Genomic DNA, 25,893 nt, shown 5'->3' on the forward strand with positions numbered 1-25,893 from the left:
GCCAGGGCACAGCAAAGCCACCCCAGGAGGGGATAAACTCCCTGCACCACACCTGAATGTGCTGGCAGATGAAGATGAGGGTGGTCATGATGGATAAGGGAGCCTGGCAGCCTCCAAGGGAAAAAACCAGACTGTTCTTAAGAGCCTCATCAGTCAAACCCCATCTACTGACTGCAAGTGTGAGCTGGGGGAGCTTGCACAAGGATTCAGACATTAAATTTTCTCCAGCATTTCAGGGATTTTAATTCCACAAAGACATTTTCATTCCAGCTGTGTGGTACAGTGCAGACTGTGCCCATAACCCACAGCCCAAGACCCACTCAAAGTCCCACCCCAGCAGGGAAATCTTGCAAAAGCACCCCTGGGATCGACCTCCACCCCAAGCACCCAGAGCAGCTCAGGAGTCAGACCTGCCATCTTCAGGCTTAAACCTAAGGAGCCCCTACTAGGCACAAAGCTGAATGAGATCACAGCTGGTCCAGGGCCAGAAAGTAATGGGTTTATTGGCTTTTTGAGAAGGAGCTGTTTGATTTCAGACAGAGGAGAGTCAACAGCAACATTTGCTCCTGCTAATCTCATTTCCAGCAGTACACTGAGTGAGAAGGCACTTGGGCACAAAGCTGTGCTCGATTGCTCTCTGTTTATCCAGGATTACATTAGGAGCCCAAGAGCATCTGAAAACAGCCCATGGCCAGAACTAGGGCTTTGCAAATGGCTTCTGCAGCACCAGGTTTGCGGGGAAAGAAATCCCAGTGTTTCCAGCAAGCTGCTGGCAGTTTGCTCAGTACGAGAGCTGGATTTTGGATACACAGGTTTGAGATGTGCAAATTGAAGACAGTCTCTGTTGAGGCCAGCACTGCAGATAAAAAGCGTTGACCAGATAATCTGGTTAATTTTAAAAAATGCATTTACCTTAAGCAAAAGGAAATCAAATGCTAAATTAGCCTGGGTGAGGGATTCTTATAAGGGGGAAGTTAGCAGAAGTTGAGCTGACCATGATCTGACCCATTATCCACAAAGTAAGTTACTTTGAGAACAAAATTACCACCAAGTCTGGTAGAACAGCTCTTTATTTCAGTGTCTAAAACACAAAGAGAGGGCTTGCATTTCGACATCAGAACCATGCAAAGCACCTATACACCAAAAATGAGATATTGAATGAGTGTCTCTCTCCTGCTACACATGGAAAATTTAGGCAGGAAGACTCCACTTTCCTGTGCGTTCTGTGCTATCCTCCCACAACTCAACCAGCTGTGAGGGGTGATAATTAACCTTCATTCCAAACCAAATCATTTGCCACTGAACACTATTCCATACTGCCCTAAGCTGCTAAAATATGCTCCTGTAAACTTCATCAAGCACCCAGTTCTGCTCTTGGTCTACAAGGACAAAGTCCCAAGTATCTCCAGCTAGAGGACAGACTTTAATCAGAGGTACTGAATTAAATGAGAGCAGAGTTTGGCTCAAAGGATGAATGTCTCCTCCATACAGAAGCCTAGAAAAGGCCTTATTAATGTCCCAGAGAGGGGGATGTAGAGACCACCCTAGGCTCAGAGATTTGTCATGTGCACAGAGGACAACCAGACATCCTGAACTATTAAAAAACAGTGGTATAGAAAAATAAAAGGCATAAAATACCGAACCAAAAAGGTTCCAAATAAGGCATCATCAGGTCCCAACTGGATGTGCTCCTGTTACATACATCACCCTCCCAGCCAGGGTGGTTAGGGACAATGCATTAGGGTTGTATTTCTGACCTCAATCATTAAGCACTATGAGCAACCAGAAGGGTTCAAGTTCTCTTCGAAAAAAAGAAAAAAAACCAAACTCCAAACACAAAACCAGGGAGTATTGTTTTTGGTAAGTATTTCTTAGAAAACAAAATAAAAACATTAAAGCAATTCGTTGAAAGGACTCATTAAAAAAAGACGACATTCCTGTAAAGTAAAAATATATATATATAGAAATAGAATCTTTTTTTTTATGTTTGTTCGTTTTTTTTTAAAAAAGACATTCAGCATCCCGTCAGCGGATTCTGAAGGGCTTTCCCGCGGGTCTCCTGCGACAGCCGCTGCTCCTTAAGGCAAAACGTCGGGTTGGCACTGTCACATCAGCTGAGTCCCCGAGAGTCAGCAGGGCTGCTTCTCCCTCACGCTGACAGAGCCATCCTCCATCCCAAAGTACACCACCTCGGCCATGTCGATGAACAGCCCCGTCTCCACCACGCCTGCGGAACGAGAGGTCACCGGTTAGTGCCAGAGCCACCCCTGTGCTCTGTGTCCTCTGGTTCTGCTCATCAAAAGGCAGCAGTGCCTCCATCAGAGCTTTGGAGAAGTGTCCAAGCTGTGTCAGCCACACAGGGAGCTTCTGGGAAGTCTTTTCCATGCAGCCACCCCCAGCAGAAACTGTCCAGAGACAGAGAAACAACTCCCAAAGCTTTCCCCAGCCACCACTGTTGCACCAACACAATCATGAGAGAGGAATTTTTTGTCACCTGATGACCCACGGGAAGCTACACACACCCACAGGATTGGGGATTACTCCTTCTGCCTTTAAACTCATCCAAAAGACTCTCCTGTTAAAGAACACCTGGACAACACTTGTTCAAATGTTAACATTCAGCAGCTCTGGTGCTACCTCTGCAATCTGTAGCCCATTTGCAAACATACTTTTGATTGCATTTAATTATGGGGTACTTAAGTTCACAGAGATCATTGAGCAACAGCCAGAGGCCAGGAAGGTCAATAGAAATGGAGGGCAAGGGCTACCACAGGCACAGGGTGGCCAAAGCCCTTCTACACCACTATATTTAGGCTTTAACAGCCTCACATTTAGGCTCGTACATTTCTGGGTAGGGAGGACACTTTTACCCCCTTAGCAGGTCCATTTTTTAGCAACAAATGGTGTTGAGACCACACTCACAGAATGGAACAGATCCCACAATTTACCATTCCTTTCTCAACCAAAAAGAAATGCAGGGAAGGAGTTCCTGCTGTGCAGAGTAACCAGGCACTGCCTGCCTCTTGCACAGAAGCAGCTCTAATGATGGAGACATTTGTACAGCCATGGCCAGCAACTGGAGTAGGATATGGAGCACTGGACCAGGGGCAGCCCAGACCAGCAGTGAGCACCAGAGATTCCTTCCAACCCCAATAGTTCTGTGATTCTCTGATAAGCACTACTGAGGGAAGCAAAACCACTGACCAGAAACAACTAGAAGTTACTGGTGAGTCTTCCCCTATCCTACACCCACAACCTCTGCCTGGTCTGGCATTTCAGTTGTGGAGCCAGGACAATTTATGGCTGCTTTGTGGGGAGGCTGGGGTTTGTGCAATAAGATCCCAACCTGTTCCTGCATGTTTTGGCAGCACATGAGCAGTCAGTGAAGTCAGCTGTGTGACGGCAGGATTTCAGGGGCAGGCTTTGCCAAAATAATCAAAAAGCCATCCAGATGCTGCTTCCCTTGAGTTCAGAGAGTGCCAGTGCCCCTGGGCAGACCTGGATGGTGCAGAGGCAGCTCTGGCCTGGGCAGCAGGTCTGATGCAAGGCAGGAGTCCTTGCAGAGAGGCTGTTTTGTTTGCAAACAGAGCACTCAGCCACTGCTGCTCGAGCACAGCAAGAGCTTGGGTACACTGCATCCTCACAGCAAGGCCAGCAGGGAGGGCTTCCCAATGGGAATGGGATGCAGAGCTGTAAGCAGCTTCTGGAAAATATCATAGCACAGTGCAAACCCTCCCTCCAGAGTGCACCGCTGTTTCTACTAAAAGTCACTCTAAACAGACAAGAGGAGAGTAAGGAAGAGGAAAGGACAGCTGTGCCTAATGGGAAACAGTGTCAACATCAACCAGCATCACCCTGGGTTTCCACCACCATATGGAAAAAGCCACATGGGCACAGCTGTACCAATTCAGCTGACTTCTCTCTTGAGTAGAAACAAATACAGGGACATGCAGGAGGGCAGCAAATACACACACACACACACATTTCCTCATATACAGGAGAGAGCTCCCCCAATCCAGGTTACTTATCACAGAGCAAGCCTTAGCCAGCTTTTGTGTTTTTTAAAAAAATCCCAGACATCACCTGGTATCATTTTTATAGCGATGTTCACTTCACGCCACTCATGAACCTTGTCAAACTTCCAGTCCAGGATGAAGTTCCCATTGTCTGTCACCACAGGGCCCTGGAAGCAAACCCAGTAGTCATGACATGAGCTCCACGTGTCCTGATCCCAGCCAGGGATTGTCACAGCCCTCACTGGCATCACCTGTCCCCACTGCAGTGGTTTAGAGTCATCATTCAAGTAAAATGGGGCATCCCCACAATAAACCTGTCAGTAAAAGAATCACCCCCAACTCGAGACCCTCTCTGGCAGCACAGACTGCCCTGCAGCCCCCCAACACCCCCAGAGCAGCAGGTCAGACCCAGGCTGGCCACCCCTCTGCTCCAGGATGGTTCTGTAGGGGTCATAAACCAGAGAGGCTTTCAATGAGCAGCTCAAACACCCATTTCATTATCCAAAGTGTAATTAGGAGGAATTACACAAATGCCACTGATGGGAGTGAAAGCCCGGATTTCATCAGATGGAAGGCCAGGCCTCTGGTCCTGCCTTTGCCCACGTTCAGGTGGTTCCTCTGGGGCAGCAGGGCTGACAGGGACACTCACTGCTTTGTTGACAGCCATCCGCAGCTCCACCACACCGCCGAATTTTTTGGTCAGGGCTCTGGTGACAGGGACATAAGCCATGGGGATGACCTCGATGGGAACTCCCTTCTTCCACTGCTCCCCAAGTCTGTCGGATTTTTTCCTGAGGGCACAGTTTGAGGTGGGATTAGTGTTGGACCTCACATTGCTGACACCATTGACATTACCCCAGTCCCTCTGCAACCCCCTGAGGCACAAGGCTCAGGAGGACACAGGGGTTAGGTCACGTTTGCCCACATGCAGCAAGAGCCAGTTTAATGCATGATGTTCTATCCACTCAGAAGCCTTATTTTGATATGTTTTGGACAAGCAGGACAGGAGTTGTTTTTCCCACAGCCCCATGGCTGGAAAATTTATCCCATGCTGACAATGACTGAGCTCAAAGAGCAGAACTGCTACTTCCCCACAAGCTCTGCTGACTCCCAAGCAGGCCTGCTGAGTTGAAAATTAAGAAAAAGAGATAAATTGAATTACTGAAGCACTGGGAGCCAGGCTCATTTCCACCCATTCCTGCTCTCCTGTAACCATTGGAAGGACACTAATGGCATAACTAACACAGCACCATCTGAAACCTCCCAGGGAGGGGAAAGGTATAATGAACAGTAATATTTTCACCTGTAATCGGCAATAACGATGAAGCATTTTGCAAATCCTGCAACTATCTTCTCCTGTGTCAAGCAGCCACTGCAAGGGGAGAAGAAATAAAAACAAAACCAGAAAACATCAGACTGCTCCTCACTGATGGCCTTGAAGTCCAGTCCCCTCCATTATGTTCTTGCTGGTTTTGGTGCTGGCATTGCCCCACACCTTACCCTCACCCCTCACTTTGTGTCCCTTGCCCCCTTGGCCAGGAGCCATCTAGCCATCTCCCACACACAGCCCTGCACACCATCCTCTCCAGCCCACCCCAGAGACACCAAGAGCCACACAGGGATGCTCAGAGCCCCAACAACAGCACTGTGACAGACACACAGATGGACAGCAAGGCTCACCCGCCACCTTTGATAAGGTTGAGGTCAGAGTCCACCTCATCTGCTCCATCGATGGCAACATCAAGCTGTGGGAAGAGAAGAAAAGTGGTGTTGAAAGCCCACCTGTGCTCCTGGTGCAGCTCTGGGGGTGGAGTGTCCCAAGCAGCAGTCACAATGTCACACTGGTGCCAGCACCACCTTGGTGCCAGCCTGACCAGAGACAAGTGTCTGATGGGCCACCCAAGGACACCCTGAGAGGAAGAGAAACCCAATCCAGCTGCTGGCCCTGCAGGGCACATCACTTTAGTCTCTAGTCTCTCATTTAAGGATCAGCATGCAAGATTTTCCCACAGAAAATCTTGGTGACAGTTCAGCAATATCCCTGCCACAAGCCTCATCTTGGAAGAGATGCCAAACACCTGGAGGCAACCCAGCAGCCTTCTTGCCATCTAAAGGGACAAGAACTAACACAGAACTAAGGCTTGGGGGAAAAATAAACTAAGCCTGTTAAAATCATAATCGTTAAGGTTAGAAAAGACCTCTAAGATCATTGAGTTCAACAATTCAACTACCACTGCCAGGTCCCCACTAAACCACATCCCTAAGCATCACATCTACATGTTTTTTGAATGCTTCCAGGGATGGTGATTCCACCACTGGCCTGGGCAGCCTGTTCCACTGCCTGACCAACCTTTCAGTGAAGGAATTTTTTCTAACACTCAATCTAAACATCCTGTGGCACAACTTGAGACTGTTTCCTGCTGTCCTAACTTGAGTTCTCACTCGTACTCTGCAGCGTGGCTGCCCAGACTCAACCTCAGGGGAGGGCAAAGGAGCCTGGATGCTTTCTGAAGGACTGAGTGAGAGAAGGTCGGGTGAGGTCTCACCTCTGTGGTCTCACTCACCTCTGGATTTCGGTCCAAGTCACTCAGCGTTAAGCCGTTCTGCAGGATCAGCTGACGGGCCTGTGCACCAAGGAGACAACAAACACCATTTACCAGTGGCAGGGAAGGAAAACAGACTCGTGGTTTTATTCCCTGCCTGCAGCAAGGATGGAGCCTCCCTGGGAGAGCTCTACTGCTCCACTCTGAGCTGGTGGAGAGGCTGCAGTGGCAACACACAGCAAGGAGAAAATGGTGTTTCCAGACCAGAGCAGTTCAATCAGAAGAAAATCCTGCTGCTGACTTGAACTAAAAATGTTCAGATGGTGCAACAGGACTCCTGGGTTTGGGTGTCTCCATACTAAATAGCACGAGGCCTCATCAGCTTGGTGGGAATCACATGTGTCTAAGCACCAAAGCAGATACGGAATTTTTAAATCCTGTGTTGTTTCAGCTTGGACATCATTCTCCCTCACACCCATCCAGCCCTTCCTGTCTCCTTCAGCTGAAAAATGGGAGCAAGAAAATTAAATATTCACACCACAGAAATGTTGAACTAACAAAGAAAATATTTTTCATATTGGAAATAAACTAAAAAATAAACAAACAAATGCACAACTCGTGGAGAAAGTGTGGGAAGCTGCTGAAACAGCTGCTTGGTGGCTCTGATCTACATTTCCTGCAGTGGCTGTGTATTTCCCTCTAGTGGCAACAAAACCTAGGGCACCCAGAGCTGCCCTTGGCTCACTTCCGCAGATTAAACAAGGAATCAAGGAATTGTTTAGGTGGGAAATGACCTCTTACCATCATCAAGTCCAGCCATTAACCAAGCACTGCCCAGGCCACCATGAAACCATGTCCCCAAGTGCCACATGTACATGGCTTTCACATCTCTCCAGGGATGGTGACCCTACCACTGCCCTGGGCAGTTTGAGGTTGAGCACCCTGTTCAGTGCTCAACCACCTTCATAGTGAAGAATTTTTCCCCTCATATCTAATCTAAACCTCCCCTGGCACAACCTGGGGTAATTTCCTCTTATCCTGTTATTTGTTACTTGGGAGAGGAGACCAACCCCCACCTGGCTACATCCTCCTGTCAGGGAGTTGTGCAGAGCCAGAAGGTCCCCCTGAGCCTTCTTTACACCAGGCTGAGCTCCTTTCCCAGCTCCCTCAGCTGCTCCTCATCACACCTGTGCTTCAAACCCTTCCCCAGCTCAATTCCCTTCTCTGGACACACTCCAGCACCTCCAAAGTTTGGTTTTTTTTTGTCACAAGAGGCACAAAACTGGACACAGCACTCAGAGTTTGGCCTCACCATTGTTCAGCACAGAGGGACAATCACTGCCCTGGTCCTGCTGCCACCCCATTGCTGATTCAGGCCAGGTGCCATTGGCCTCCTTGCCCACCTGGGCACACCTTGGCTCATGTTCAGCTGCTGTCAAACAGCACCCCAGGTCCTTTTCTGCCCTGCAGCTGCTGCAGCCACTCTGCCCCAGCCTGGAGCTCTGCAGGGGTTGTTGTGGCCAAAGTGCAGGACTCAGAACCTGGCCGTGCTGACCCTCAGACCATTGTCCTTGGCCCACAGATCCAGCCTGTCCAGGTCCCTCTGCAGAGCCTTGCTGCCCTCAGCACATCCACACTGACCCAACTTGGTGCCATCTGCAGAATCCCTAACTGGTTGAATTTTCTGTTACAAATCACTACCTGAATGAGACTCTCTCCTTGCATGGACTATGCTGGAGTCCAAACTTGCTACCATGCTGCAGATCAACCAAGAAACCCCAGTGCAATAGTCTGGATCAGCTGATTCCCCTGAATTCTACCCACTAACACTAACAAAGTGCTTCAGTTGCATCCCAAAAACATTAGAATTAGCAGGTGGCACTCCTGGCAATAAGATACGATTTGAATAGTTTATTATGGCATTTCATAGCATGCACTTTTAACACCCATGGGCTGTGGGGCCCTAAGGACTCACAAAATGAAAGGAATAAAAATCAGTGGGTTGGCATTCATCACATGGTGTCCACATAAGGAGATTTCAGGGATCTGGGAAACTGAAAGCATTGAAAAACACTGTGCTGCACATGCAGGCCAAACCCTGAACAGGCTTAGAGTCAGCAGTGTGGAAATAAGGTGGCTTGGCTCTCTCCAGGCTCTGCTTGCAAGGCAATGGGAGCAGTGGGAATCAAAAGCAGAGCTCCCAGAACTGAGGGAGAAGTGGTGGTCACTGCACAGCACTTGCCAGGAACAGTCCCACTCTGTGCTCTCAGCACACGTCCAGGTGAAAAGAGACAATGCAAACGCCAAGGGACAAATACTTACCCTGCTCTAGCTTTACTGATGGTGATGGATTAATGACCTGACAACAGGGAAGGGAGGAGTATAAAAGCCCACTGAAACCAACTCTTCCTTGCCAGTGACCTCAGGCAGCCATCTACACCTGTGCATAGTGAAAATAAAATGCTGTTTTGCTGACCTGGGAATGCTCTACTTGGGATTGGTTAAGGTCTAAGAGACTGCAAAAGATACAAGGCAGCCCTGTGTTGGGGATTTTGGCTCGTGCAGTTGTACAATCTCTCTCTTCCCTTTAACAGCAACCTTTTTGTTTTACTGGTAAGAAATTCAGTGGTGTTAAATGAATTATGACAACATTTCAAGGCAGGACAGGCTCGAGCCCACATTCACTACAAGAGCTTCATCAATATTTTCTTTAAGCACTAATGACTGAACTCAGAGCACTTCTCCTAGATTCAAAGGGGACGTGGCATTTCAGGGTGGGAATCATTTTAGACAGATCAAAGACAGACTCTTACCACAGTCTATATATGCAACAGAATTACTGATATAGGTTATTTTTTTTTTTTTCACTTTCTGACCTTTGCAGCACACCTTGCATTATACCCCAGTTGGCCACTGCCTTTTGCAGCAGCTGGGAGGAGAGAGCCCTGTCACCCCACACTTCAACAACTGTAGGGTAAGGTTAAGTTTTCCTAAGATTTTAGGATAATTCAGGCTGGTCTCTATCCAACCTCCAGGTCAAAGCAGGGTCAGCTCCCAGGCTGCTCAGGGCTTTACCCATCCCACCCCTGAAAACCTCACAGGACATGCTCTGCCCTGCCTGCCACACTGCCTGACTGTCCTCACAGCTGTGACAAAAGTACAGTCCCCAGGTCCACACCAGGACCATGAGAAGGACACATGTCCAATTTCTTCACAGGGCTATTACCACCCAGCCTTGAAAACCCCTCAGGTGGTCCCCTCCATGTCACCTCTCCCTGCCCAGAGGGATGTTCCGATCTCAGGGAACAGAGGCAAAGAGACCAAAGCCAGTTGCCAAAGGCATGGGAGATGCTCAGAAGCTTCTCCAGCAGCTCTGTATTCCACCACCAAGCCAGGTTCTCCCTCTCCCTCCAACCCTCTCAACACCTAGCTGGGTATGAACCAATTCCTGCCAAGGCTACACAGCAAATGAGAGGTTAAGCAAATTCCTCTTCAGCAATTTCTCATAAAATCCAGCTGATGCATTTCAAGTTCCTCCTGAAAAGACAAGAGCTTGCTATTATTTTTTACAGCTGTCAGGGCTGATAGAGAATCAAAGGAGACAAAGTGTCTCCAGTGAGCTTTGCACTGCGAGTCTGGTTCACCACTAAGCAGCATTTTCCTGCAAGTGGGATCCAGAGGAAGCCACACAGCAACCCTGACACAACCAGCCTTACCACACAGGCTCAAAATATACCTCCCAGCCTTACTGCATCCCTGAGCTCAGGTCAGGGTAACACAGCTCCACCACCTTCTTTGTGAGATCTATCTGCAGGCTGCACCACGATTGCTTTCACTGGTGGTTTTGGTGAATTCACACCACTGTGAACCAGAGAGAGGCAAGGTGGCCTCCCACAGCCCAGGGGAAGATCCCCTGCAAGAGTGTTTGGACTGGCAGGAAGCAAAGGAGGAAAGTGCTTACCTGAAAAGATGTAGGGATGCAGACAATTGTCAGGTTCTCCTCCTTAACTCGCTCAGCTGCAGGAAAAATGCAGAAGCCTTGGTTTGTTCATTGCACAACGAAAAAACACAGCAACTTTCACTTTAAGAAACTTCAGAGCAGCCCCTCTGATTCACTGCAATTACTTGCTTGGCTTGCAAATAACTCAGTCACGCTCAAAACACAAACAGGTGCCACCCTGCATAGGCTGAGGCTCAGTTTCAACAGTCAGAAATGTTTAAACACCCACTCTGGCTCAACCCAAGCCACCATGAGCCATTAACCTTTATGTCCCCAGCAGGAGAGGAGCCCCATCAGCAAATGCTCACCTGGGAAATTGGCCCCATCCCCTCTCTCACTCCATTAGACAGGTTTTTGCTGCTCTCCATGTAAACACAGAGCTCCAACAGCTGTCTGAAAGGTTTGCTGGCTTGTTGCCCTGGGGACATCACATTAATTTATTATAGAACATTTAAATATATGGCAGGGAAAGGACTAATAAAGTACAGTATTCCATTAAATGGAAGGAAATATTTCCTCCTCCGGGCTAACCTCAAATGACTAAAATCTATTACTAAGATATCATTATGGACAAAACGTTATTTTAGTAATTACAATACTCAGGCACAAGCCAACAGCCTGAGAGCCAGCAAGAGCTCTTACACCAGAGCAAGCACAGGAGCTACATGCTCCAAGATAATGCTGCTGCTGGAAGGACTGGAGATACAATACACGAGGCTGGATGTTGTTACAAGCCACATCCCAGCGCTAAAGCAGTCAGGAGACATGAAAAGCCAGAATTTGCAGCCTGGAACAGCCACTCCTCTTTCAATACAATAGCCATTTATTTAGAGACTGTTCTGTGCTCAGGGAGGGAGTGGTTGCAGTACTGGGCCAAGCCCAGAAGGCAGAACAGCAGCTCCAGACAATGAAGTGTGTCACGCACTCAGAGTGGGGCCAGCTGGCTGCCAAGGCACAGCCCCAGTCCTGCTGTGTCCCTGCAGAGTGAAGGGCTGGGCTGTGCTCAGAGCTCAGCCTGCTGTGGGCTGCAGCTCTGCCCAAAGAAGCTGGAGGTCACCAGGGGACTCCCCAGCCACGCAGAGCCACCCAGGTGGGACACACTGACCTCTGCTGCCCAGGGAAGTGGTGGAATCTTCATACCTGGAGGTGCAGATGGGGGTATGGTTTGGTGGTGAACATGGTGGGGCTGCATTAACAGTTGGACCTGATGATCTTGGAGGTCTTTTCCAACCTTAATGATACTGTGATTCTCCCTCTGTATTCAAGCAAGACCCCCCGAGAAAATCAGGGCTGATCCTGCACTCCCTCTCCACGGCCCCCACAGCTGCTCTGCATCGAAGGTCATCCAAAGTTCAGCACCTCCACATGCAGATCTAGGGCTGAGAGTGGCCTGCAAAGGAACTTTAAACCTCTGCACCCCCTGTAATGAGGCATGACAGTAATTACCCTCACACTCACTTTGCAAAACTGCATTTGCCTCACTCGAATATTTTCCTGGAATTTTCTGAATCACGCCCTGAGCAAACCCCTGCACCTGGAGCAAACAGGTAAACCTGGCTGTGGGATACACAAATAAAATGCAGCAGGTTTTTGCTTTCCTCATTTTCATTACACCTCAGCAGGGCCCTCAATGCGAATCATGTGGATGTGGGGAGCAAAATGAGCCTCAGACAAACGAGTTAACGGAAGCAGAGCAGCTGCATGGCCCCGAGCCACCCAGCAAGTCAGCACTGGGCAGAGCTGGGCAAAGCTGGAACCAGACCAAGGAGCTCAGCTCCAGTTTGTGGTGGGTGCCAGTAGAGCTCTTTTCCTGGCTGTGTGGGGAGAACAGGTGGCAAATCATTACCTCTCAGGACTCTCGGGCAATAAATTTGGAGCCCAACGCCCAGTTTTAACCTTCAGCTTCAAGCAGGACACAGCAGTCAGTGAACAGACTCAAGGCATCAGCTTTAAGTCAGCATGCAGGTGATTTAGGGTGTTTTTCAAGTAGCTGGGGCAGATGGAAAAGGGGATTTTTGTGATGGGAGGGACAGGAAGGGGAGCACCCTACCTAATCGTTGCACCGCGTGTACAATCGTAGATCCGCTTCCGATCCCAAGAACTTGATTGTTCTGCAAATCAAAGAGAGAGAGAGAGAGAGGAATGCTGTCACTGAGGCTCCGGATTGTCCACTTTTCCCAGTAAAATTGGCATTATAAACACATGCAGGAGGAGCCTTGTCCAGGGATGCACGTGGACACAGCATCTCAGCACTCTGCAGGCAAGGAAGGGAACACGCTGTGCCAGCGAGGGCACGGCCATGGTCTGCAGCCAAGGGATTTTAATCAACTCTCCCTCTCATTAGAGGACATGTGCTTGCTAATTACCAGCACAGTCCAATCTCAGGGTTTTCAATGCACACTCACTGGTGGTTGCTGGCATTCCATGAAAGCTCTCCTGCCGGAAAGCTGTGAATTTCAGACAATACCACAGAGGAAGAAGGGGAAACAACCTCAAGATAAAATCTCCCAAGGAAGCCACACAGTAAAAGGCTGGGTTTGCTGCCAACCATATCGTTAGTAAACAGCACAGATGCACCAGCAGCCAAAGCAGAGAGCACAGCAGCTGTTCCTGTGAATAATAAAAAATGTTTTCCAAAACAGAGTGTAAAGCTGCCTATAGGAGAGTCCAGCAAAACTTGGAAGGTGGTGAGCCTGGCAGCATGTGCTGAAGAGGATGAAATTTTAACCACAGCTCCATCCTGGCCTTTCTCTGCCTATGGTCTGGTTTCAGAAGGATCACTGCCCTGTCATCCATAAAACAGATACACTCCTAAAAGGTGCTGCAGGCTGAGGGTGTATGGGTGCACTTGAGCTACTTCTGCAAGACATCCTCTCTGCCATGCCAGTCTCTGTTTATTATCAACTCAGTTTCCCATCCCCTGACAGTGACCTCCAGCCTTCTGCACTTCCCATTTTCAGTGTACTGTTTTCTTTGGACAGGATCCAAAGCTTAAATTGACTTAAAGAGGCCCACGATCACCACAGAGACTTCAGATGAGGAAGACTTGAAGACAACCAGAGATGCAGGCACAGAGCTGCTGTGCATTATCTCTTGGACATTAGACAGATCTGGAGCTCTTTCCCCACGTGCAGCAAATCCAGAATTTGGCAGCTGTGGAAAAAGCCACACCTGCAGCACTTCAACCAGCTAAAATCTTGCTGTCACGCAAGTTTACCTGCAAAGGTGGAGATAAGACAGGTCACACTCCCCTAGGATTAGTCATTTCTCTTGCTTCTGCAGGTTAAAAGCTTAAAGAAAACAGAAGTTCTCCAAACCCAGAGGCTCAGCTTACAGCCCAGCCCTCACTAACCACCGTGACTCTGCAAAAGCTGGGGAGAGCAACAGGTCACTGCTGCACACCTGCATCATGGCCAGCAGAAACGCAACAGCTCGTGAGGTTTCTGTGTCACCCACCCTGCAGGCAGAGCCAGGCAAGGCCAGCCAAGGAAGGGGCAAGCAAAGCTGTGCAGAGGCTGGCAGGATATGGGCAGTACCAGTGCTCCCAAAAGACTTGATTCGACCCAGGAAGAGGCAGTTTCTTCTCTTTGCCCCCATTTCTGTAGGATGGGGCAGCTTCTTGGAGCAGGTGGGTGCCCTGAAGGGATGGGGAAAGCCTCAGCATCAGCCACTCCGCTGTAATGAAATGGGAAGAGCTCACAAGGGTCCCAGCCCATCCATTTACCAGATTAAGTGTGAAGCAGCACTTTAAATCAGTCTAAACTGGTGCTGCTACAGTCCCTGCCTTACCCTGGCTCCCACCTCTCCCTCCTCAGCTCCAACCCCAGCCAGACCAGGGGCAAAACCATCTACAAAGCATCCACTTTTAAAAATAGGGGCAGGGCAAACACAGGTGAGAAGCAGAGCACTGAAGAGCAGCACCTCATGTAAAAAAACCATACATTTCAGCTTGTTTAGCAAAAGCCTACCAAACAGAACCAAGGCACAGAGCCACAGTACAGCTGAGGACCCATGCTGGGTGAAGTGGGCAGGGGACACAGCATTTCCTCAGCCAACCCAAGGGCCTAAAGACACTGCCCAGCATTACAGAAGCCAACAAGGGAACAGCAGCACACAGGGACTGGCCTGGCCAACGTAAGCTTCCAAGGCTAGAGAGCAAAGACCTTCTAGTAAAAGTAGTAGATCAATACAAAACAAAGCCCAAAGTTTGCTCAGTCCTCTCTGGGGCAGCAGGACATGGGGCTCCCAGCTGTAATTTCATTTCTAACAGGCACACTCGCAGGGCCTGCCTTCAGAGGTGTTGTATAAACGCAAAGCCAGCTCTTCCCAAGCAGCTTACAGCTCTAAAGCCCCAAGCCCTGTGCCAGCCCCGCTCCCCCAAGCTGTCACAGCCCCACAGTCCAGGGTTTCTGAGGCTGGTCACCTCAGTGTCCACTCCAGGACTGGGCAACTCTGCTCCTGCAGCTGCCCAGGGACAAGTGCTGTGGGTAAACACACAAATCTGGCTTTAATTAAAAAAAAATTAAAACCAGAAAATAAAAAGAAACAAGTTCTCCTCTCCTAATCCCCCCTCCCACTCCCAGGTTTACATCTGCCACACAAGGAGCTGCTGTCTACAGGCAGGAATGGGTGTGAAGGAGGATGCCAAGCGAGGAGCCTCATCCAGTACCACAACCAAGCCCCCAGTGCCATGGATTTATGGCAGAGTGAAGCAAGAGAGATTTGTCCAGCAGAACTAAACCCTGAAGTCATGGTGTCTCCCGCATGTCCCTGCTGTGCAAGGGAAGCCTTAACTTTGCTTTCAGAGAGCTTTGCACCCTCCTGAGAGCTCTAACAAGCAAACACAAACGTATCCATTACAAACAGCAGCTGCTCCGGCAGTGCAAACTGACAGCTGAGACCATCCAGCTCTTGGGCAGTGACTCTGAGTTGCCTCTCCACTGTTTCTTGAAGCCAACTTACACAAAAATTGGGGTATTACCCCAGACACTGCCTAATTTACTTAATCGGCATCACTAGCTGGACACTGAACTTTAATCAGCTGGGACACAACCAGAACCATTATCCTAAGTTTTCCTGGCCATAAAACAGCAGAAAGGCCAGCTATTTCACTAAAAAAGTCCAAAAGCACTGGTTTTACCCCAAATCAAAGGAGCCCCCAATTATGATAACTCACAGCAACAGTCATGTCTTGGTTCCACACCTTCTGAGTTAAGTCCTTCTTCCCACGACCCCTCAATGCACAGTTTTGGGCTTGCCTTGGGCAAGAAAGGGGATTTTTATGCAACTGCTAGAGCCCCCAGGCTGCCCCATTTCACAGAGTGACCACTTTTGATCCTGGTGGCCTGGCAGGCAGTGGGTCTCAGGTAGCATGGGGCTGTGCTCTCTCAGGCAGGTACAGACTGCTTAGAGGAAGGAGGCTGCAAAACAAGCCAGACTTTTATGGGGCATAAGGGAAGCCATCAGCAACTGAACCTCAAAGCGTTAACCCAGCGAGGGGGGAACAGGAAGGAAAGGGGAATTTTTTTCTCCACTAACTGCTATTATCTACTTTCTTAGCAGCAGCTCCTCACCCTGATTTCACCAGAGCCGTTGCGAAAGGGCTGGCACAGCAAACATTGTGATAAACCCGTGTGACTGTAACCGTTGATCTTCCAAGAGCTCCCGATCAGGCTGTGCCAAACTTCAAGCAGCTCCAGCCCTAGCTGACATTGAAAGGGTTGATTCAAGCCCCTGGCTGCACTTCCCAGCCTGCAGAGGACAGGACAGAACACCCTGGGCTGTTGTTCCTTGCTTGGGGGATCAGAAATAGGGTGCAGCAGCAGCAGCATGTCCTGGACTTGGATAAAGGAGCAGGGCACGGCATTAGCCTGAACTCTCACCACAGCCCAACTCACAGGAGGGTGCACAGTGAAAGTTTGGAGGTGCAAGACATTACCCCAAATTTGGTGTACACAGTGCTGAGCTGGACAAGGCATGGAGCTGCTGCCAGGGGGGCACATCCCGGGGAAGGAAAAGCAGCTTTCTCCTTTCTCCCCTGGTAAAGAAGTGGAGACCAAAGCAAAGGAGAAAGAGGCTCGGCAGATCCCATCCGTACACCCTGGATTGGGATGCTCAGATCCCTCCTTGCACCCAGGATTGGGATGCTCTGAGTGGGGTGTGTATTCTCAGCGCACTCCACTGTGTCCATGAACCTCAGGGCTGCTCTGGGCACTGGAGGAGTCTGTGACACCTGAAGCCCATTCACATCCTGGAAGTTCCATCCATCCCATGGCTGTTCCATACACTGGGGAGTCCCGGCACAGCAGAGCCTGTCCCTGCACCTGGAGCTGCCTCACACAGCCCTGGGTCTCTCCACACACTGGAAGGCTCTGTACACCCTTGGCTGCTCTGTGTTTTGTGGGGTCCCAGCACCCCAGAGTTGCTCTGAGCACCCCAGGGTCCGTCCATGCATGAGGAATTCTGTGTACCTCATGGCACCTCTGTGCATTGCGGGGTCCCAGCACCCCAAAGCCTGTCCCTGCACCCCAGAGGCACTCCATGAACCGCAGGGTCCATCCGTGCCCTGGGAGGCTCTGTGGCCGCTTCATGCTTTGGGGTATCCCTGCACCCCAGAATCGCTCCATGCATCCCAGGATCCATCCATGCACTGGGGCACTCTGCACACCCTCTGGCCACTTCGTGCACTGGGGAGTCCCGGCACCCCAGAGCCACTCTGTGTGCTGGGGGATCCGTGCATCCCAGAGCCTGTCCATGCACTGGGAAACTCCGTGCATTTCACGGCCGCTTCGTGCACTGAGGGGTCCCGACACCCCAGAGCCTGTCCCTGCAATCCACAGCCGCTCCATGCGCTGGAAAAATCCGTGCACCCCGTGGGCGCTCTGTGCACTGGGGGGTCCCTGTACCCCAGTACTTGTCCCTGCACCCAGAACCGCTCCGCGCACCCCGAGCTCCGTCCGTGCCCTGGGAGGCTCCTCGCACGCCGTGGCCGCTCCTGTAAACTAGGGAGCCCCTGCAACCCGTGGCCGCTCCGTGCTTTGTGGGGTCCCGACACCCCACAGTCGCTCCGTGCTCACCGGGGTCCGTCCGTGCAACTCACAGCCACTTCGGGCATTGAGAGTCCCAGCACCTCAGAGCCTGTCGCTGCGCCCGGAGCCGCTCCACGCAGCCCGGGATCCGTCCGTGCGCCTGGAGACACATGGCTGCTCCGCGTACTAGAAGGTCTCTGCACCCCGGAGTTGCTCCGGGCACCCCGAGCTCCGTCCAGGAATTAGGGGGTTTCTGCACCCCGGAGTTGCTCCATGCACTCCGAGCTCCGTGCGTGCACCGGGGAACTCCACGCACCCCATGGCCGCTCCGTGCGCTGGCGGGTCCCGGCACCCCGGACCTGTCCCTGCACTCCGGGATCCCTCCGGGTACTGAGGGCTCCGTGCACTCCAGAGCCGCACCATTCGCTGAGAAGTTCCGTGCACCCCATGGCCGCTCCGTGTACTGCGGGGTCTCAGCAGCCCAGCGCCTGTCCTGGCACCCCGGAGCCGCTCCGAGTATTGGGCGGTCGCGGCACCCCACAGCTTGTTCCGGCACCACACAGCTTTTCCGGCACCCCAGAGCTTGTTCCGGCACCCCAGAGCCGCTCCGTGCACTTCAATGCTCCGTACATTTCATGACCACTGCATGCATTGGGGGACCCCAGCACCCTGCAGCCGCTCTGTGCTTTGGGAGGTCCCCGCACCCCGGAGTTCCTCGGTGCTCTGTGGAGCCCCTGCACCCCAGAGCCCCTCCGCGCACTCCGAGTCCGTCCGAGCTCCGGGAGGCTCCGCGCACCCCGCGGAAGCCCCGCGCCCCGGGCGCTCCGCGCACCCCGCGGCCGCTCCGCACACCGGGGCTCCGAGCCCCCCGAGCCCCGCAGCACCCCGGGCTGCCTCACCTGGACGTGCTTGTCCACGGCGGCGAAGGCGGCCCGTTTCTTGGCCTCCTCTGCCATGGTGCTGCCGAGCCGCCCGCGGGAGAAGCCGCGCCGCGCCCCCGCCCGCCCCGTTCGGACCCTCCCCGGCGGCCGGGCAGCCAGGGGCGTGCTGCGGAGCAGGGCGAGCCGGCCGGGGAGCCGCATGCCGGCGCGGCCCGCCCCCGGGGGGCTCTTCCTCACGGGCTGCAGGCCTGGGCCGTGCCGGCTCCTCTCCTCCTCCTCCACCTCCTCCTCCGCCTCTTTCTCCTCTGCCGCCGGCAGGCTGGGACTTGTAGTGCTGCGAGCGGCGAACTACAGATCCCACAATGCCCGACAGTCCCCGGAGCAACTTGTTGCATCGATGTATGTACGTGTATAAGTACAGGAGAGATCGGGTTTGTCAGGGCTGGAAATGTTGAGGCATTTCCACAAAGAGCAGAAGGATGCGGTGTGTCCTTCCTGGAAGTGCTGGGGGAGGAGGGAGGATGGCGAGGGAGCTCCTGCAGGAGGCCAGGCAATGCCCGGAGCTCGGGGAGGTACTGTAACTCTGGCCGGGCTTCCACAGGTTTTGAGGAAGAGCCTTTCTTGGACTTTTCACTCAAACTCCGTAGCGCGATCTCCTTCAAAAGAAGCAACACGGACTGAAAAATTCCACGGGTTGTCTGAGCAGATGGTGTCAATAAGCATTTAGTCCTTATCCCACCCTGCAGGAGAGTCAGGATAGAACCCCATAGAGGTCTCCTATCCTGAACCACGTAGAACCGTATCTTTATTTGCCAAATTTTTTCCCCTCTGTCCTCGGTTGACATCTGATGAAATTGTTTCTGAAACATATTAGAGAGGCAGAACAACCTTGAAGTCCTTCTACACCTGCATTTTCACTCCTGTGAGCCACATTAGGACCATTCACAGGCACTTCAGTTTCTCTCCAGGCTGCAGTCCCACAAAGGTGGATGAGAATTGCAGGTATTTAGCCATTACTACTCACTCCAAGGTCAGGCCACAACAATTCATAAAGAATAATCTTTTTATCTGCACAACAGAAAAGCTGCCGCTGGTTTCTCTTTTTAAATTCTGTGTATGACTGGCTTGCTTTGCTGCCAACCTCTGCGATTCTGCTGTGATTTTCAAGGACTAGAAACATTTCCTTTTGTTTTCCCTGGGCCAGCACATCAGTCCTTGGACAATGGAGTGGGGTTTCAACAAAGACTCTATTATCATTGCCCAGGCTTATCTCAGTGTGGTGAGGCCTTACCTTTCTGTTCAGAGCAGGTGACTTGCTGTTAAGAGCAGCACGTGGTTCTATACAGTGGTTCAGTGTTTTCTGCCAGCTGAAAACGATTTTTCCTGCACGTCACCCACTTTAAAGTGTAAATACATACATCTAGTGGGATATAAATTCAGAGGGAATCAGACCAAAGCACGATGTTTTTCCATGATGCAAGAAGGGTAAAACTGAAGGAGCAGTTGGCTGAGTTTGGGGAGACATTACAAGAGCATGTAGTGACAGGACAAAGGGGAATAACTTCAAGAGAGCAGGTTTAGATTGAATATTAGGAAAAAAAACTTACTGTGTGGGTGGTGAAGCACTAGAACAGGTTGCCCAGAGAAGCTGTGGCTGCCTGATCCCTGAAAGTGTTTAAAGCCAGGTAGGATGGGGCTTTGAGCAACCTGGTCTAGTGGAAGGTGTCCCTGCTCATAGCAGGGGGTTGAAATGAGATATCTTTGAGGTCTCTTCCCACCCAGGGCACTCTATGATTCTGTGATTCTATGATTATTCTGTTCAGTATCCAAAGAATTTGACTGCTACGTGAAATGAAAAACAGTCACTGGGGTTTTATGCTGATTCAGGAAGCCCATCCTGGGCTTCTCTCAAATCCCACTGGGCTGGGGAGTGTTACTGCAGAAGCGTGGGTTGATAATCCTGTTGTACCTTCACAGCAACAGCTGAGAGCTTTGGCTTGAAACACATCTTGCAGTGCCTGGGGAAACACAAACATTTCCACTTGTAGATAATGAGCTTTCTGTTAGCAATTTATCTGAATCTGCTGGTGAGTTACAGCTACAGTGAAAGCAGAAAATCTTTCATTTATGGTGTGCTGAGCCTTGCCTGTGCACAAAAAAATGGTATTGGACATTTTAGAAATGGATTTTCTGTGAATTTCAGCAACAACCAGCTCTGTTTGCAAACAGCTCAAAGTCCTTTTGTACAAGCCTGGTTTTGTCCCATGTCAAAGCTTCTCCAGGAGCCAACTCTCAGAACACAAAGGTGTTTGAACCTGCTTAGAACAGAAATTCTGCCTGTCAAACCGAGGTAACTGTGAGGTGTTAACCCCAACAAAAAGCCATGCTGGGGAAGGGAGCAGCTCAGCCCTTTCAGGCTGTCAGGGTGACTGCGTGACTCTGGGTGCTGAATTCTGCATCTGAGGCTGAAATTACATGTTAGGGAAATTACATGGTAGCTGAGATAACAGCCTGCTGTTGACAAAAAGGGAAGAGCCTGCTCTTCACTCCCTTCAGCCACCATCCACTCAGCCTGGGTACAGAGTTTATGCTGCTGCTGGCATTCCCATGACCCCGTGCTGATTCACCTTGCCACACAGGAAAGAAAAGGCAGTTTCTTCTTGCCAGGTGAGTGAGGTTGAACTGGGTCAGCCAAACCTAATATATCTCTCTGAAAGGGAGTTTTGTAACCAGCTTAAGCTGCCCTGGTCTAAGACAGGGAAAAAAAAAAAGGCAGCATTCCCACTTTATTGTCCATCACTTGCCAAGTTTTCCTGCTACTTCCATGTGTTGGCACAGACCTGTTTTCTCTAAAAGGTAAAGCAAACAAAAAAAACTGAGGTCAGTTTTCCTTGACCTTTCCTGAGGAAGGCAGCAAGATCAAATAATTTGGGAGAGGGAAGGCTGTGGGACCATCTTCCATGGCAGACTTATTCCAGCTGAAACTGGCTGGAAAAGTGCATTCTAACCTGAAATCCTGGTGAAGGCACAGCCCCTCTGGGTGTCAGATGTGTGGATCCAATTAACTGTACTCCTCTTTCATTTCATTAGGCATGAAACAGCTAAAATCCAAGACCCATGAAAGTGAAACTTCACCAACACACTGGAGAAACCAAGTGGAATACTGAGAATTTCTAACTCATCTTCTCAGATAAACTCTCCTGCTTGGCAGCAGCATTCTAAGCCTGTCACATCCCTGCAATTTACATTCCTGCGACCTAATTTTTTATCCTGCAAACTCCAGTTCGGTGACATTTCCTCTGAATAACACCTGCCTCCCTGCTTGCCTCTGGTTTGATCTGCCGGGTGAAGAATTAGTTGGTTTTATTCTGCTTGTGAGAAGACATCAGCAGGGGTGCCGGTATGCTAATTACACCATATGCAGCTTTTGGAAGGTCTGGATTCTGGAAAAGGGAGGCACTCGGAATGGCCCTGGGCACAGGGCAGCCACGAGGTGGCACACTGGGCTTTCACTGCTGTTCCAAGAGCAAGTTATTCGGGAAAAGCAGGCAGATCTTCAGTGGAGTTATGTAAAACACCATTCCTGTTAACATCCATCCATCCTGCAAGAACAGGCTTTGATTTCCACATAAGTGGCTAGTCAGATTCAAAGTTATTGTCATATGACTGAAATAGATCTCTTATGTCAGTCAGTCAAAACAGAATGGAGGATGTGAGTCATGCTTTGCAAAAAGAAGGAAGTTTGGTTTTGTTGGCACAAATTTTTAATACAGAGAGAAAATTATAGGGCTGTATTGCCACGTTTGTCATAAGGATTCGAGAATAACGTTGTCCATGCCTTGGAGAAATGTTTCCAAAACAAGAAAAATAAGAGCTTTTACATGCTGATTATTATTCATTATTCCTCCGTGCCACGGAATCTAGGAGGGGTCTAGAAGAAAACGTGTGCTCGGGTGAAAACCGCTAGATCCTCCCCAAAATAAAAGGCTGCAATTGGAAGGCTGCTGATGTGGGGCGGGGGGTGGGAGGGAACGCAAGAAAATGAGATCATGCTCATGGGTGTGAGAGGGACACTTGCACGAGGTTGTTGTTGTTGTTGTTTTGCCTTAAGTGTAATAAACCTTGACGAACCAGCACAAAGGTAGAAGTGCAAGTCTAGTTGTGAGGTATCCGGATAGTCTGGAACTTTCTCGGGTCTGTGGTTACCGTGTATTTGTCTCTGAGTCCCTCCAATCACTGGTGGGACAAGAGATAAGTTACTGTAAAAAGCACGGCAAGGAATTAGCTATTCTTAATAGTCTAGAAGTATGATGGAGTTTAAAATGTAACTAAATTTACCCCTCAACCTGACTGTTCAAAACATTACCATGCAAGAAAAATGAATTTAAATGGAGACAGGTGCAGGGGAGGGTGAATTAGAGCAGAGAGCCAAACGAGTAAGGGAAGAATAAAAGCCTTTGGCTTGGTTTCCCTAGAGAAACAAGGAATTTGATTACTCTTTATAAACATATGAACGGGTAGACACTCAAGAGAGAGGAGTTATCTAAATAAAGAAAATAGTAGCAAAAGACCATATGGGTACAGTAATAAAATGTCATTTAAGTTACTAAAAATGACATGCGCCATTTGGCATGTGGCACAAGGTAAATTCTTTTGGACTTTGTTATCATGAAGGAAGCAAAAAAACCCAAACAAAGATCCCTGGATTGCAGATCAGTGGTTGGCTGGGGAGCAGTGTTCGTGACCTGAGTTTGCATACATTTGGTGCTCCAAAAGAGCTGCATTTCCAATTCATCAGAAAATAAGAGTGCAAGCAGGGAGAAGAAATTAGGTAGAAGTCTAAATATGGCAATTGCAAGCTCTTTTTAAAGAATTCATTGGGGAATCAAAGAGTCACAGCTTCAAAATCAAGAGGGAAAAAACATTGACAACTCTGGTTTTATTAATGGACTGGAGAGAGTGAGTAAAATTAAAAAAGAAATAGCCAAAATGGAAAAAGCAGGAAATAAAAAAGTGGTGGTATAAACACGAAGCTATGAGAAGCAGAGTACTTATTGGAAGTGAAGCACATCAAAGGAAATCCATAGCTGGCAAGGCTAAATCCCAGAAAACCCTAGTAGTGAATGGTACAGGCCCATTACTAGATGGAGATGATTAAAATGTCAGTAACGATGCAGAAGTGTTCATTGAACATTTATGATCTATGTTTGTAAAGAAGCAGGAAGATATGTGAGGGGGTCACTTAACAGTGCTGTGATTAATTTCAGTGCATTAGTGACCAATGGGGCTCTTGTCTTCCAGGGATAACTCTGGCCCAAGAGGTTGGAATCAGCTGACTGCAGAGACCCCTTGTCTCTTGACGTTCCTTTTTAGTGAACTCTGATAGACCAGAGCAATTCTAGGAGGCTAAAAAGGTGCCAGGTTGGTGCCTGTCGTCAGGAAGGGCAGCTGCATGATATGTAGTAAATGTAGATTTAATAACATTAGATCTATGGATAATGTTCTGGATAAATACCAAAAAAGGGTGTTACGTGACTCATTACAGTCATTAGTAATGCCAGTCAGAGGTCTAATAATCTCATTTCATGCTTCTAAAAGACAACAAATAATTCAATTTCCTCTGCAAAGTGTAATAAACTTCTAAAAACATTTTTACTTAGAACTGCACAATATTTTAATTAAACAGGGTAATAAAGCATCAGTTAAGAATATATTAAACTGGTCATAGAGATTATTTTTTTATAAGTGGTTATAAATCATTACCAAATAAGCCTACTTCTAATAGGACCCTCCAGGATCATGTGTGCTGTACTACACATGTACATAATCAATATTTTCATTAGTCATTTGGAAGTAAATACAAAATCAGCCCTAATCCAATTTGCAGATGACATCCTCATTAGTTGGGTGGTACCATCATGATGTCAAGGACTGTTGTTCAAAACATGGCAAATTGGGTCTGGAAAAAAAAATGGGGGGAAACTCACCCTGAAGGGGGCAATTATGTATCATATGTATGGTTTATATCAAGTATACCATAAACAGAGACTCACAAAATGGCTTGGGTTGGAAGCAGGGACAACTTCCACTAGCCCAGGCTGCTCCTAGCCCCCTCCAGCCTGGCCTGGAACACAGGGATGCACAAATCCATGGATACATGGAGGAACAGGAGTTTAAGGTGCCACAGGTGGTTCTGCGGCTGCCGGTCATGGGCCTTGTGTGGTGGGGTGGGTGGGCAGAGCTGTGGGGTCACCTGGGCTGAGGTCACCTGGGGTAAGCACAGCGCCGATTTCGGTGTCAGGGCTAGGGTTACCTGTCCTGCCCAGAACCGCCCGATTGACAGAATCCATTTGGCCGGACCAGCCTGTGAGATGCCCGAGTGCCACCTCTGTCCAGCACCCCACACCGCTCAGTGCCGTGTCCACTCTCAGTGCCGTGTCCACTCTCAGTGCCGTGTCCACTCTCCCCTCAATCCCCGGACGGTCACTCGCTCACTCCCTCACTCCCTCACTCGCTCACTCCCTCACTCGCTCACTCGCTCACTCGCTCACTCGCTCACTCCCTCACTCGCTCACTCCCTCACTCGCTCACTCGCTCACTCCCTCACTCGCTCACTCCCTCACTCCCTCACTCCCTCACTCGCTCACTCCCTCACTCGCTCACTCCCTCACTCCCTCACTCGCTCACTCCCTCACTCGCTCACTCCCTCACTCCCTCACTCGCTCACTCCCTCACTCGCTCACTCCCTCACTCCCTCACTCGCTCACTCCCTCACTCCCTCACTCCCTCACTCCCTCACTCGCTCACTCGCTCACTCGCTCACTCCCTCACTCCCTCACTCGCTCACTCGCTCACTCGCTCACTCGCTCACTCGCTCACTCGCTCACTCCCTCACTCGCTCACTCCCTCACTCCCTCACTCGCTCACTCGCTCACTCCCTCACTCGCTCACTCCCTCACTCCCTCACTCCCTCACCGCGCCGCTCCCGCCCGACGAGTCCATTCCGCTCCGGGCTGCTGGGGGGCACTTTCCACGCGTCCCCCCCGCTCCCCCGCCCCGGGTGGTGCGCTCCGCTGGCCCCGCCCTACCGGCGCAGAGGAACAGCCACGTCTCCAGCCCGGCCGGGGAAGGGGCGGGGCTGTGCCGCCCGCGCGCCGGCAGACAGCCAATCGGCGAGCGGGCCGGTGAATCATGCGCTCGGCGATTGGTCGGCGCGGCGGTAGAGGAGGGGCAAAGAGCGGCGTGGCTCCGATTGGCCCGGCGGGCTCTGTTGACAAACACCCAGCTCCTCCCCGCCCCTCGCCGCCAGTCGCCCCAATCAGAAGAAAGCGGCGGGTTGAGTGACGTGTCGGAAAACCAATGGGATGCGTGTCCGCCTCGCAGGGGCGGGTGCGCGCGGGGTGCCGGTACGTGGCGGGCGGGCGT

At 50.4% G+C, this 25,893-nt stretch overlaps 1 protein-coding gene and 1 long non-coding RNA gene across 7 annotated transcripts; one reads left to right on the top strand and one right to left on the bottom strand.

The window, feature by feature from the left end:
* Nucleotides 1–1,041: 1,041 nt before the first annotated feature.
* RPIA (ribose 5-phosphate isomerase A) lies at nucleotides 1,042–18,759 on the bottom strand. 6 transcript variants are annotated; one of them, XM_085059515.1, is made up of 10 exons: nucleotides 16,498–16,650; nucleotides 14,096–14,196; nucleotides 12,610–12,670; nucleotides 10,521–10,576; nucleotides 6,581–6,640; nucleotides 5,697–5,761; nucleotides 5,320–5,388; nucleotides 4,666–4,807; nucleotides 4,084–4,183; nucleotides 1,042–2,227 (listed from the first exon to the last, which is right to left on the bottom strand). In XM_085059515.1, exons 1-10 carry the CDS (start codon nucleotides 16,559–16,561, stop codon nucleotides 2,130–2,132), a joined length of 816 nt encoding a protein of 271 aa, XP_084915641.1. In that variant the 5' UTR covers nucleotides 16,562–16,650; the 3' UTR covers nucleotides 1,042–2,129. The 6 variants fall into 6 exon arrangements, with proteins under 6 accessions (XP_084915641.1, XP_084915638.1, XP_084915640.1 ...); XM_085059512.1 differs by lacking the exon at nucleotides 16,498–16,650 and adding an exon at nucleotides 15,149–16,099; XM_085059514.1 differs by lacking the exons at nucleotides 14,096–14,196; nucleotides 16,498–16,650 and adding an exon at nucleotides 18,487–18,759.
* Nucleotides 18,738–24,186, top strand: LOC146438661 (uncharacterized). The gene is made up of 2 exons (XR_014851878.1): nucleotides 18,738–18,867; nucleotides 21,559–24,186. It is a non-coding gene; the product is annotated as an uncharacterized LOC146438661 (long non-coding RNA).
* Nucleotides 24,187–25,893: the final 1,707 nt, after the last annotated feature.

This window comes from Lichenostomus cassidix, chromosome 4 (assembly GCF_008360975.1).
Source record: "Lichenostomus cassidix isolate B80296 chromosome 4, HeHo_3.0, whole genome shotgun sequence".
NCBI classification, from domain to species: domain Eukaryota; kingdom Metazoa; phylum Chordata; class Aves; order Passeriformes; family Meliphagidae; genus Lichenostomus; species Lichenostomus cassidix.

What these genes read in the sequence shown, in the direction of transcription:
- RPIA (XM_085059512.1), bottom strand. Translation starts at nt 15,311, where the DNA reads ATGACTTCAGGGTTTAGTTCTGCTGGACAAATCTCTCTTGCTTCACTC. An exon ending in CAGCTCCTTGTGTGGCAGAT is followed by an intron (nt 14,197 to 15,148) that starts GTAAACCTGGGA and finishes CCATCCCTTCAG; the next exon opens with GGCACCCACCTGCTCCAAGA. An exon ending in ACTTGGACCGAAATCCAGAG is followed by an intron (nt 5,762 to 6,580) that starts GTGAGTGAGACC and finishes CTCTTCCCACAG; the next exon opens with CTTGATGTTGCCATCGATGG.